Source organism: Penicillium angulare (genome assembly GCF_028827245.1).
Source record: "Penicillium angulare strain IBT 27051 chromosome Unknown utg000004l_segment0_segment0, whole genome shotgun sequence".
Classification (NCBI taxonomy): domain Eukaryota; kingdom Fungi; phylum Ascomycota; class Eurotiomycetes; order Eurotiales; family Aspergillaceae; genus Penicillium; species Penicillium angulare.
The window spans coordinates 7246033-7258454 of record NW_026623163.1 but is presented as its reverse complement, the minus strand read 5'-3'; the positions used below and the strand labels follow the sequence as shown (position 1 = coordinate 7258454).

The following is a 12422-nucleotide window of genomic DNA, read 5'->3' as shown; positions in this document are numbered from 1 at the left end:
CATGATACTTAATTCCTCGCCTGATGAATAGAAACAACGAAGCAAGAAGCTCAAACGCGACATTATTTGTGGTCTATTCATGGATTAAATCCAAGATAAAACATCGCAGTACTTTCTTGTGGAGTGATAAACTATGGCCGTTCAGCATTAAGGCCTATTAATTTAGATAGCTGGAAAGTATTAGTATTCAAATGAAAAAATTTCCAATTCCGTCTGTTGTCAATCCAGTGAGTGAATCTTACTATGTCGGCACCAGAGATATCAAAGTCAAGACCTGTTGAACTATTGGACTGGCTGCCTTCAGGCTCTTCTTGGGGGCTTTATGGCGGGCCGTCCAGCTTTACCAGCTCTACCAGTCTTTTCCTCCAACCTACCAGCAGGAAATGCTCAGTCGTCTCCTCGAACATAGAAGCAGGCTATATACTTTCTGTAACTTGTCCAGATCTAAGAGCCTTGATCCTTTCATATGCCCTGGCTCTCGCCTCAAGTAACCATTGGAGGTTACGCTTGGCCCATTTTGAGGGCACTGTTGGCTGAATAGATATATATCCAAACTTATTTTCCTTCTACAACTCAATCTGTTCATATTACTGGATCCAACAGTAACGATTCCAGGACCCTCGTAGTAGCTCTTCTCTTCAAAAATCGTGTCATTTTTTTTGGAATATACTATATAGCACACCTGGGCATGATGCTTGCATTGGATCAATTTTCAGTGGACGTCTTACCCTGCGACCGACGATGGGACATCGGTCTCATTTTTGGCTCCATTCCGAGATGAAACATTCGGCACCTGAATAGCTGACAGATAGCTTATAGAAGAGCGTGGATGTCTTTGGGGAAGATTAGACTTCATGGCATCTCCGATGACTATCGCACCCTTTGGAAATTTCCTTATATTAGCAATGACTTGATCAGATATCTTCGAGGGCCTGATTGCGTGGAGACGGTGATTGAAAGAGTCGCATCTGTCACAATTTCGAAAAGCTGCCGCGGAATTCTTTCCAATATACTCCCATCCAGGCTTATCTCCCTTATCATAAATTATCGCCAGGCACGAGGCATCCGCAGCCAGATACGACAGACCTGGAGGAATTGTTGAACAATGGTTGCAATTCCGCAGTTGATTCGAATCACATTGGATAATATCTCCCAAACCACTGCAAAATATGACGCCCGGAATTATTCGATCATCTATGAGCTTTATCCAGCCACCGTGATGCTCATCGAGGGCTGTCTTATAAATACCGTACTGGTCAGACTCGTTGCCCTTTCTAGCCATCTCCAAAAAGTCAAATCCAAAAACTGAGTTTCTTCCGCAAAGTTTTTGGAGTTTTGAACGCGTTAGGAAGGAATGTGCTTGGGCTGTTGTTATTTCATGATACAACTCCAAAAAGAGGTCGAGAAAGAAGATGCTATTTTTCTCGGATGTCTCCTTGTCAAGTGGGCCCACTGGTGAGAAACCCTGCATGGTATGCTGAAGAATGTTATTTCTGGTTTCGGAAAACCTCTTGCCAGCAAGAGGTGGTAGTCCTTCATACCCGAACTCCCTCAAATAGACAGTTATCATCGCTAGGAGAACAAGTAACTTTGGAACAAGCCAACCTCGCTTTTCTGTGGCATCATACAGAATCACTGGTGCCTTGTTCGCCTTTTCAATCACCTCCGGCAATGCACTTGCTCTTGTGCCACACTTCACAGTATCTTCCTGGAACTCATACGTCATGCCGCCGCTCACTGTGAAATACTGGCCTCCACTGCCTCCAAGATTGAAGCCTTTCAACTTTGGTCTTGGACCCGCTCTTTCCAATCTTGAATGACAGATATTGAGCGGAGGCGCCTCTTTGCCCAGCCTAATGTCTGCTCTCTCGTACCAGCCCACGAAATGTCGAACTTTCTCATCGGCTGCTTCTTCAAATGTTGGTGGGTCCTGTTCCCATGAGATAGGCGGCTCTGATATGTAATATGCAAGAGGATCTTCATCATCGGTTTCGATGAAATGCCATTGTATGCCTAGGGTGACTAAAGAATCTCTGCTGCAAAATCTATTGGTGGCCACCAGAAGTGTGGAGATCCCTGGCAATGCAAGGCCATCCTCGTGCTCAAACTGGTATTCGACAGCAGCTAGATGTTGCAAGAGTGGAAGCCTGATCTCGAGCCCTCTGGGCGTCGGCGGATCTATATTTTGATGTTAGTACAACTTGAACCCCTTTAACAATGATAGTACGTGAGGATGAGTAGTATGAAACATTGGAAACCAGCCAGGTTTCCATTAAATGTCGGCCGCTTCTTCAATATTCATACCTCTAGTAGTTTTGTACATATTCATTGCGTGTCCTAGCCTGTGCTTCTTTTCGAAGGAATCCTCATATGAACAGTCATATACAACCACCATAGACTTGAACATCCCATTCCAACAAAGCCCACCTTTGGCTTCTTGCAATGGGAGTAGGGTCATATGTATGTTTAATTCACGGCTGTTGGTTAGATTTAGACCTCTTTTGATAGTATCTTCAGTTATAGCATAAGCAAATGTCGACAACTGTATGCCCTCCCGGGTGGGAGGACGTATTGCTGAGATCAACCACGCAAAGGCTATGGCGGCATCTATTAGAAGGTCACCAACTCCACACACTTCTAAAGTTGCTGCAGGCTCCTCTGCGCCGGTAATGGTGAGGTATTTGATTTTAAAGCCATCTTGACCATCTTCAGAATCTTGGACTGCATTTTCTTTCTTGTTCGTCGAAGAAGGTGACTTTCCTGGCCCTCTGACGGTGTATTCAACTAGTTCTTTTTGAACTCTCGATAGAAGTTTTGCAGCCACCCGAGGAAATTTCTTTTCAAGATATTCACCACAAGATAATGCTGTTGCATTGAATTGAGTTCCAGTGAGGGTGAATAAATCCGAGAGAGCCGAGTTTGGTCTGTAGCGTCCCATGGCCTGTGCAAGTTCACATTTTGTAGACAACTTTAAAGCCCTGTAATTCGTGATCGTCGATGCCTCTTGGCCAATACTTTCTAAGTCGGAGGCAAATTTGGTGAAGCCTTGGTCACTCATTTGGCTGACACGTTGAGAGCTCATTCCAGGCTTTCTAGCTCTATCGGGCTGGGCTACGGTATGGTCCGTCCAATAGCCCAGGCTGGTCTCGGGGTACATGATACCTTCTTTCTCAAAAGATTTAAGAGCAGGACTGACATTAATCCGGCTTAGAGCTATTTCTGCTGCATCTTCTTTGGCATTGTTGACGTATTGGCCATCGTACCAGTATCTAGCTGCGATGTTTTGTCCGCCTACAGTCACTGTGGATGACCACGCGGTACGGCCTCCTTTTGAACAGGCATGAGTTCAATAAATGTGACGTATTGGGAAGACGTGTAGCTTACCACGACGATCAGAAACAATGTTAAAAACAGGAGGTCCTAATTTCGCCAGTCTGCAATGCTCTGTCATATAATAACAGGTGCATATTGGTAAGCTAAAATTCGATCTCAGTCATTAGTTCAAGTAGGGTTTTACCTGATAGACGATCTTGCCAGCTTTTCATTTTTTCGGGGGCATTATTCGCAGACGACATCTTGCCGTCATCATCCAACTGGGGAGTACTTATACTATTGATATCCATAGTGGTATATGAAGTGATAAAGCCAATCAACTGGATATCAACTTGAATCCATGGTTCTTTTTCAAAAGATTCAAGTTGGGCATCTGGTCCTTAGCCGCTTGGGCATTCAACCTTGCATAATGCCAAGCGTCGCTCGCTATACCCGGGACGTGATTATTGTCTGTTCGTATGTTATATGTCACACCGGGATAATAATGATTATTATTCGTAGCAGATGTTCTGTAAATAATCAAGATTTTTTGTTGTCATCGACTGTCCATAAGCTAAATGTGCTAAGTATAAGGGCGATGTCTTTTCTTAAAAAGCTTTGTGATACTTTTTCGAATTATTTAAATTGATAATATCATATAATTGTCAGATGAGTGTTGATACATGGGGTTTCTAACCTTTCTTTTGGTAATTCACATGCTATATTCTATATCACAAAATATACCCACCTTCAAGGCTTCAGTAGATTCCGTCAGGACCAAGGCACCATCGAAAATTCCTAGAATGAGTTTTTGCTAGGAGTGGAGAGGTTATGGGGCGAACTTGATGTTCTAGAGCGAGATTCTCGTGAGAAGTGTCCATGCAAGTGATCTTTATATGTGGACAGCATAGTAGAATTATCAATTGCCAATAGCAGAAGGAAAGTTCAACAAAGCGATGACGGTGCAGAAGCACAAAAACCATCTTAATGGCAAATCCGGGGTTTGGGGATCGACGAAATTTTTGAAGTGTTGTTTGGGAGATTGTCTATTTATCAAATATTGATAACCTGTAGAAAATTTGAAGGCCAGTCTGTTGGGTGATAAATTTCGTCCGAGGGAGGCATCCATGGAGATACGCACTTCATGTCTCCTTTCCGGGATTAATTTGGGTGGAGCAAGTGCGTATCGTGGAAATCACTACTATTCAATATAGAGGTGAGATTGTCTTTGAGAACTACTATTATGATTATCTATATATAATAGCACCATACTTTGTCATAATACCAGAGCCATGTCTATGGATGTAGTGGAGGCGATGTGGGCCAGTCCAAGGCCCGATTCGGGCACTGATGATCGACACGCTATCGGCATCTGCGGGCGCCTTTATTGCTTCCAGAGTTCCATATCCCGACTGTCCCCACCACCCACCAAGATTATGTTTGTATTGAGGCTAATGCTACATATTATGCGTAGACTTAGGTTTACCGAGCACAATCACCAATATGTAAATATAATTGAGTATTGAATATCTCTTTATAAATGACAAGAAAGCAAGGCTTCTCTAGGCCAAAACGCCCATAGGGTCCCATCGAGGCAGAACCTTCGGCTCCTGCCCAAGAACATCGCGGACATCAGATGTGAGGAAGTTGGTATCAACAACAGCTTGTAATGTGTACTCATCCATCCACTTATCTGTCATAACAAACCAACCCTTCTCTCCTGCGGCTTCGCCCCAAGAGTTCTCAACACGCCATCGAGCTGGCTCGCCGTTATCAAGCAGGTGTACCGCTGTGATAACCATGGCATGGGTCATCGCAGATTCTCCACTAGCAAGTCTCTCTGCTTTGCTCATACCAAGTGAGATGTTGAAACCAAGAGCAAGATCAGTGAGATCAGCATCCATAACACCGAGAGTACTATCAGAAAACTTCCCCACGTCACATCCGAAGAATACGGGGTGTCCGGCTTTCAGCATTGAAATAACGGCCTTCTTGAGAACAGGCATCTCTACATTCACATATCTGAGTGATTGCCCTTCAAGGACGTTTCCGAGCTTGTCAACTGTAAGCAGTCTGTTATATTCATTTCGTGGATCATTGACCAGGCTAATAAGTCGGCCTGGAGAAACAGCAGGGCTGCTACGAGATGAGACTCTTGTCTGAGACCGGAAAGCTTGTTTTCCGAATTCAATTGGAGTTTGATGAACCTCACGGGCAGTCCCATTACCATCATAATATTCCCAAGTAAACTTCTTCTCTGGGCTTGGTGGCGGACCCAGAAGTAAGGTGACAATTGAGTGAATCTCCTGCAAGAATCTCTCCTTAGCAGAAGCCGTCAAATATGCCGCCTGGTCGGCTTCTTTCTTAGTCGCCAGCTTTCGAAGGGCTAAAGCCTGCTCGCGCAGCTTAGCAGTGAGAAGCCAATTCAGCTTACTGCTATTCTTCGCATGGAAGTTATCTGGATAAAGCGCGTGTGGGACCAGGCCGTATTTCTGGACCAGGTTAGCGACCATGTCCCACTGGCCACCATCGGTGACTGGGTCTTCTAGCAACTTCTGAACCAAGCGGCTGGAGAGATCCTCGTCCGCAGTATTGATTATCTGTTCGAAAAAATAATTGGCTTTCTCGATCTTGTCCCAGTAGAACAAATAGGCTTGGCTAAGTTCAAATTCATTGAGTTGGTATGCTTTGATGAGTGGTACGCGGAAGACGTTGGTTGCGGCAAAAAGCCAGCAGCGCCCAGAGGATCGTTGATTCGTGATCGGTGTTCCTTCGATTGGTACCGTGAGGTTGAATACATGAAGGTCTGACTTCAAGGACTTTTGATTGGCAAGGAGCTGTCCGTACGATTGGCTAGCGAAGCTGGAAATCGCTAGGCGGTTCTAATGAGTTTGAAAGAAAGTTCACGTCAGCATTAGAAACGCACAAACAAGTCCCAGTGGGACATAGTATATTGTTTCGAACCTTTGGGTCAGTTAACAGAGATTCACTCCAGTCCTCAAGGTGGGACAGGGCCAGGGCACGAGTCCTTTCACGAGCTGGGTACGGCGGAGGTGCTGTTTTTTTGTCAATCATAATGACACAGGATATTCAAAAATGGACAGTATCAACGAACGGGTGTGATCGTCATCTTGCTCTTCCAAGATATATTGAGCCTCGTTGGCATTCACCTTGGTTACAGCCTTCTCGCTAAGTGGCTCTGGCTTAGAATAATTCGTACCCATGTTGATGATGCTGTACTATATGCTAAGTGTAAACCGAAGTTCACCGTGTCACATCAACGAGGAGAAAAATATATGGGAGAAAAGATAAACCACAAGGTCCTCAATACCTAAAGAGCGGGGAAGAATGAAAGCATGATCACCTCGATCGGAGGTTACATTGATGATTAGTTTTAATTGGTTGTCGACGCCATGACCCCTTACGTCCCCATTCAAAAATCCCACATTTTGGTGCCTGATTGGCTAGAGCTCGATCTTTATCAAAGACCGCCTGATAAAACAAATGATAAGCAATAAATCACGCGTGTTTGCGTGCTTCTACTTCACCTACGGGGGACTATAGCGTCCAGCGACCTTATCGCCTAGTAGTACACTGCTATCTGTACTGTAGACTCCCGGGATCTACAAATACTATAGAATAAAGAAGAACAAGTGGAAAGACGATTGGATATTATGTTTTCACACGTACTTTGGATTATACCAGTCAGTTTACTTAAAATGAAAGAAAGGTTATGTCTCAATATAACAGGTTCAAGGGCCTATACTAGTAGTATGATATTATCTTTGATGTTAGATCATTTCGCACCGTGTGCTAGTTAGCAGGATCAGGTACTAGTTAGTAGATCATGGGAACTGGCTATCAAAAAGCTCAAAACGTCAAAAAAATTTCTAAAATTATGCTATACCTCCAGATATGCAGTAGAGTAGGATATATCTTCAAGAAAACCGGTTGAAACAATTTAATTCTCCAAAATTGTTCAAGTTCAGCACAGTTATCTATGAATCAATTCCGTGATTGGATGCGGCTCCACTCCTGCCTTAATATTATGGCATAAGAATGTGGCGCATGAATCGGCACCAGCCACAGCGGAAGCTCAGATATTGCCGCACCTCAATACCATCATACCTCTCATCTATAATCAACTCCCAACCACACAAAAAACCCTCCTCACACACCATGTCTTTCCTCGGCGGTTCCTCTTCTTCCTCAGCTTCGTCCGGCGATGTCAAGACCGCCGTCGTTCAACAACTCCAGCAAGAGGCTGCGATGACCAACGCCCGCGCCTTGATCCAGGTACGTGACCAAGTCTTCCTCTCATGAGCACTCCATTTGTCTGGGTTTGGGCAATGTTCTATTTGGCGAGCCTCCTTAACTGGCTTACATTGCTATCAATTAAAGCTAACCCCTTTGCCTTTTTAGAAAATCAACGAGAACTGCTTCACAGCTTGCGTCCCTACCCCCGGCACCTCTTTGTCTTCCGGAGAGAACACCTGTCTGTCTAGCTGCATGGAGAAGTACATTGCCATGTGGAACATCACCAGCCGCACCTATATCAACCGCATTGGCGTTGAGAGCAAGCGTATGGGTGGCGATGCCAGCCTGGTCGCCTCGATGGGATCCGGTCTCTAAGTGATGATAATAAAATGTTGAAGGGGGCCTGTTCCATCAGTCAAGGCGATGAGAACTCTTGCCGGGGCTGATGGAATATGCCATTGGGAGAATATCTATGTATGAATAGAAGAGGCCGGAGAGCCAATGTACATTATTCGGTCGGGCTTCTTGGATTTTGGGTCTTGTTGACCAGTGATAGAAGGTTGAAGGTTGGCAAAATCAATTCCACTACGTTTTGTATAATTGAAATCGAGACAAATACAATCAAAGTAGAAAAAAAAAGAAAACCTCAATTCCAATTGCTAGAATATATCCATAATCCATCCATTTGCCTTAGGCAGGCGACATACGGTGATATCACTTCTGTTTTTTCTTCGGCGACCCCTACTAGCGCGCCGGTGCCATGTTTGATCCCATGCAATACGATTACAGTGGGCTTTTCATATCTCATAAATCATACACGCACTCTTAGAAGTCGGGGAAGAGATGGCCATATCTGGGTGCGTGTTAATATAAGCCTTTCAATAAGGAACGGGTAATGAACGTACGCATCTTCTCCCTCCATGCCATAGTGCTCAGTCTCTTCGGGATATTTGTCGTATTGGCTTGCGTCTCCTTGTCCGCCGCGGATAGGAGGAATATAGGGAGCATCGATATCCTTGCGCTCCAGGCGGTCCCAAGTGACCTCTGCGAACCAGGCGTGGCTCTTAACATCTTCTGGTCCTCCGTGTAGATTACCCAAGCGCTTGGTGAGATCGGCTGTGATCAACTGGGAGAGGAGATCCACGGCATCATCATGCAGATATGGTGGGTACTTGACCTTGCCGCGTAAAATGTTTTCGTAGATCTTTACTGGGGATCCGCTGTCCCAGAATGGAGTGAATCCGCACAGCATTTCGAAAATGAGAATTCCCAGGGACCACCTAAGTTGTCATGATTAGGTATTATAAGAAAAGAAGACCACGGAAGAAGGAAGTAGTAAACAGGCGGGCAAAAAAAAAGATAATCAGATGGAAAGGGAGCTCTTACCAGTCTACTGATTTGTTGTATCCCTTTGAGGAGACTACTTCCGGAGCAAGGTAATCCGGAGTTCCGCACAGAGTCCAAGTGATATCAGGTACATCTTTTGCGAAACCGAAATCTGTAATCTTCAAGTGACCATGGCGATCCAGGAGAAGATTTTCTGGTTTGAGATCACGATAAATAATCTGGTGTTGATGCAGATATTCCAGAGCCAAAGTTACTTCCGCGGCATAAAACTTGGCAACTGGGTTTGGAAAGCGCTAATGAAAGGGAGACAATGGTCAGATCAAGAGTCGAATTGGCTGTGGATGGAGTTGCGGATCCATTCCGGATGATTGAGGAAGAGAAAAAAATCACTCACTTGTGATTTTCGTAGCAAGCTAAACAGCTCACCACCCTCCACAAAGTCCATGACCATATACAGATTTCGGGAATCCTGCCAGGTTCCCCATAGAGTCACCAAGAACGGATGACGAACGCGATTGAGCATTCGTCGCTCATCGTTGGTGTGCTCGATCTGCTTCATTTTGACCACCTGGGCCTTCTTCAGCACCTTCATGGCATAGAAGCGATGATTATGCTTGGACTGAACTAAATGGACGCGACCGAAGCTACCAGTTCCCAATGTGCGCTGCAGCTGAAAGTCCTCCTGTGAATACTTGCCCCTGGTGGTGCGCTCCTGGCGGGGCTGTTGCGCATTGGGTGTCGCATTCGCATTCTGGGCGGGGGACTGAGTACTCGAGCCGGCATTGGCCGGGCTATTTATGAGGTTGTTGATGCTGGCGGCATTGTTGGAGGATTGGGCCTGGTGCTGGGATCCTTGCGATGTCACGGCGGATTGCATGGGGGCGCCTTGTCCTTCAACCTTCGCCGGGGTAGAGTCCGGGTTGGAAGACGAATGATCGGAACTGTCAGTATTAGTTGTGGGCAGCTCCTTGGACAAGGTCTGCGAGTCCTTTGTACGCCGCTTCTTCAACAGGCCTCCTAAGCTCGGCATGGAGGACGGTTACGGGGGGGCATATGAAGGAGGAGGAGAGTCCGAAAGAGTGGGGAGGGGCACACCCGCGGCCAGAATGACGCATTGATCTCCCTTTCGGGACCAGATCTCCACTAGATATCAGACTTATGCCAGTGATTCACCAGCGGAGAGGGGATTTTTTTTTGGAGATGTCAAATGCATGAGATGCATGAAAGTGTAATTGGAACTTTGATTTTTGAAGCTAATTGCCACTGGAGAATTTCAAATCTACAATCAACCGTACCGCTGTTTATGCTTCAACGTGGCTGACTCCGCCAAGGATCCCAATCAATATCTTTTTACTGCTATCTAGTGGTGTTTTTTTGAGTCGTATATCTTCATGAATGAGATTAATTGTTTTGAAATTCAACTAGAAACTTCTAATCCACCTTTCTTAAATAATATAAACACCCATCCGGACTCGATAGTCATGGAAGGCTGCGGAGAAACCGGATGACGCCGATGACGTTACGACATGGTAGAGCCCGGCATATCGGGGCCGGGGCGAGTTTCATAGACAGTAGTCATCTCTGGACTCTAGAATTTGGGTTGCATGCGGTCAAGACATTGACATCTTGGTACAGATGGACTTATGAGAGTTCGATCCAAGATCGAGCGGTATTTCTCAGTTGCCGAGAAGTGATGAGGTTTATAGTGAAGTGTTGGAGGGATCGATGAGATCGTGGGCTGTTTCGAGTGTGATTGGGGATTATGTCATCGTGCACGAATAGTTATAACTAGTAGGCCAGATTCATAAGGCACTAATACAAGGCCGATGCATAAGGCACCAAGGCATCAACAAAATTGCCCGATCAAGTCAATTGATGGCTGGAACATAAAATCCAACATTCCTCACTCCACCCCCTCCACCATGACCCTGGTAGCATATTCCGACTCTGAGGGCTCCGACGCTGAGCCGGATAATACCCCAGTCCCTACTGTCGACAAGTCAAAGAAATCCGACTCCGGTGCCGGCTTCCAGGTTGACCGCAGCAACCCGCGCAAGATCCGCGTCGCTCTCCCGGAGCTGAAGCCCGAACACCCTACGGACCAAGACGCCGAGGATGGCCCAGCACGCAAGAAGGCTCGGCTAGGTGCAGGAGGTGGTGCGTTCTCGGGGTTTAATTCGTTTCTACCTGCCCCAAAGCGTGCCGCAGAGAAGAAGGGTCCTGTCGCCACAACGCGCAAAGTGTTCAGCCTAAAGACTGGCGCCGCCCCAGGATTTGACCGACAAGCAGATGCCGAATCAAAGCTGGGCCTCCCCTCAGACGATGCCTACGATGAAAACGATACAGATGCAAATATCCCTGCGCCTGGCAGTTTGGCGGACCCTGCGACTGCCTCGGACTCGACACCGGTTCCAGAGTCGGCTGGGGAGGTTAAGCTGCAGGGAAACCCTATGATGTTCAGGCCACTATCGGTTGCCAGAACTCAGAAGAAGAAAAAAGTTACAAAATCTGCCACCTCGGCTTCAACGACGACATCTAACCCACTACCTACTACCGAGCAACCTGTGAAAGCGACACCTGCGCCACCACCAAAACCAAAAGTCAGCTTATTCTCCTTACCGTCAGGAGATTCCGAATCCAGAACAGAAATGCCCTCGGCTGCAACAGGAACCTACGAGCCCCTAGTATACACCACCGAGACTGAAGCTGGCCCTGCTTTTGCACCCGCGTCCGCACCAGACGCATTATATCCCAACCCTAGCACAACATCCGCTTCATCATCCCTCAACAACATTGCAAATGACTTGAACTTGTCAAAATCAGAACGGCGCCAGCTCTTCGGTCGTAATGCGCCACCTGTCGACTCGCAAATTCTTACCTTCAACACGGACAAGGAATACGCTCATAACCAAGCTCTTGCAGAAACAGAACTAGCTGGCACCCAACACCAACCTGTGCGAACTATCAATACAGCTGGCAAGCACAGCTTGCAGCAACTTGTCAATGTGGCAACTTCGCAGAAGGAAGCCTTGGAAGAGAGCTTTGCTACTGGGAGGAGGAACAAAAAGGAAGCCGGCGCGAAGTATGGGTGGTGATTATTTTTTTGGCATTACTTTGTGCATTTTGCGATGACTATGATACCAATGTTCTTTTTTCATCTATCTCAGCGGAGAACTTCGATTCGATAGGACCGAACGCATGTCTATATGTAAAACTATTATAATATCCCGAAAGTAGAGTAACTACCTGCATATTCTCTCCGATTGGCGATCCATCTTAATACCCTCTATCTTTAGTTAATATCTGTATAATGTTGTGAGTAGCTGAGTTCATAGTCTAACGCTTGTTTTCGTATATTTAGATTGTATAGTTCAAAATATTCACTCGAATAGGTCCCTATTCGCTGAAGTTTATCGCATTCAAGTTTGCGTAATGGGTTTTTGATAAAGCTACATCTATAGGCGTTGCACTGCATGTTTATGATCAAATGTAGAGACTGGAAAACT

General features: G+C 46.0%; 6 protein-coding genes across 6 annotated transcripts; 2 read left to right on the top strand and 4 right to left on the bottom strand.

The window, feature by feature from the left end:
• Positions 1-724: 724 nt before the first annotated feature.
• N7478_006604 (uncharacterized protein) lies at positions 725-2458 on the bottom strand (the record flags this gene model as incomplete). Its single annotated transcript, XM_056922818.1, has 2 exons — positions 725-2178; positions 2305-2458. The coding sequence occupies 2 exons, from the start codon at positions 2456-2458 to the stop codon at positions 725-727; spliced, it is 1608 nt and encodes a 535-aa protein (XP_056780855.1).
• Positions 2459-2471: 13 nt separating this feature from the next.
• N7478_006603 (uncharacterized protein) lies at positions 2472-3623 on the bottom strand (the record flags this gene model as incomplete). The annotated part of the gene is made up of 3 exons (XM_056922817.1): positions 2472-2477; positions 2636-3327; positions 3518-3623. 3 exons carry the CDS (start codon positions 3621-3623, stop codon positions 2472-2474), a joined length of 804 nt encoding a protein of 267 aa, XP_056780854.1.
• Positions 3624-4874: 1251 nt separating this feature from the next.
• N7478_006602 (C1 family peptidase) lies at positions 4875-6536 on the bottom strand (the record flags this gene model as incomplete). The annotated part of the gene is made up of 3 exons (XM_056922816.1): positions 4875-6194; positions 6277-6368; positions 6428-6536. 3 exons carry the CDS (start codon positions 6534-6536, stop codon positions 4875-4877), a joined length of 1521 nt encoding a protein of 506 aa, XP_056780853.1.
• Positions 6537-7491: 955 nt separating this feature from the next.
• On the top strand, positions 7492-7944 carry tim13 (protein translocase subunit TIM13; the record flags this gene model as incomplete). The annotated part of the gene is made up of 2 exons (XM_056922815.1): positions 7492-7608; positions 7735-7944. The coding sequence occupies 2 exons, from the start codon at positions 7492-7494 to the stop codon at positions 7942-7944; spliced, it is 327 nt and encodes a 108-aa protein (XP_056780852.1).
• Positions 7945-8394: 450 nt separating this feature from the next.
• Positions 8395-9946, bottom strand: pkaC (cAMP-dependent protein kinase catalytic subunit pkaC; the record flags this gene model as incomplete). The annotated part of the gene is made up of 4 exons (XM_056922814.1): positions 8395-8422; positions 8475-8849; positions 8956-9209; positions 9311-9946. 4 exons carry the CDS (start codon positions 9944-9946, stop codon positions 8395-8397), a joined length of 1293 nt encoding a protein of 430 aa, XP_056780851.1.
• Positions 9947-10838: 892 nt separating this feature from the next.
• Positions 10839-12011, top strand: N7478_006599 (PRCC domain-containing protein; the record flags this gene model as incomplete). The annotated part of the gene is made up of 1 exon (XM_056922813.1): positions 10839-12011. The coding sequence occupies one exon, from the start codon at positions 10839-10841 to the stop codon at positions 12009-12011; it is 1173 nt and encodes a 390-aa protein (XP_056780850.1).
• Between the last annotated feature and the right edge of the window lie 411 nt (positions 12012-12422).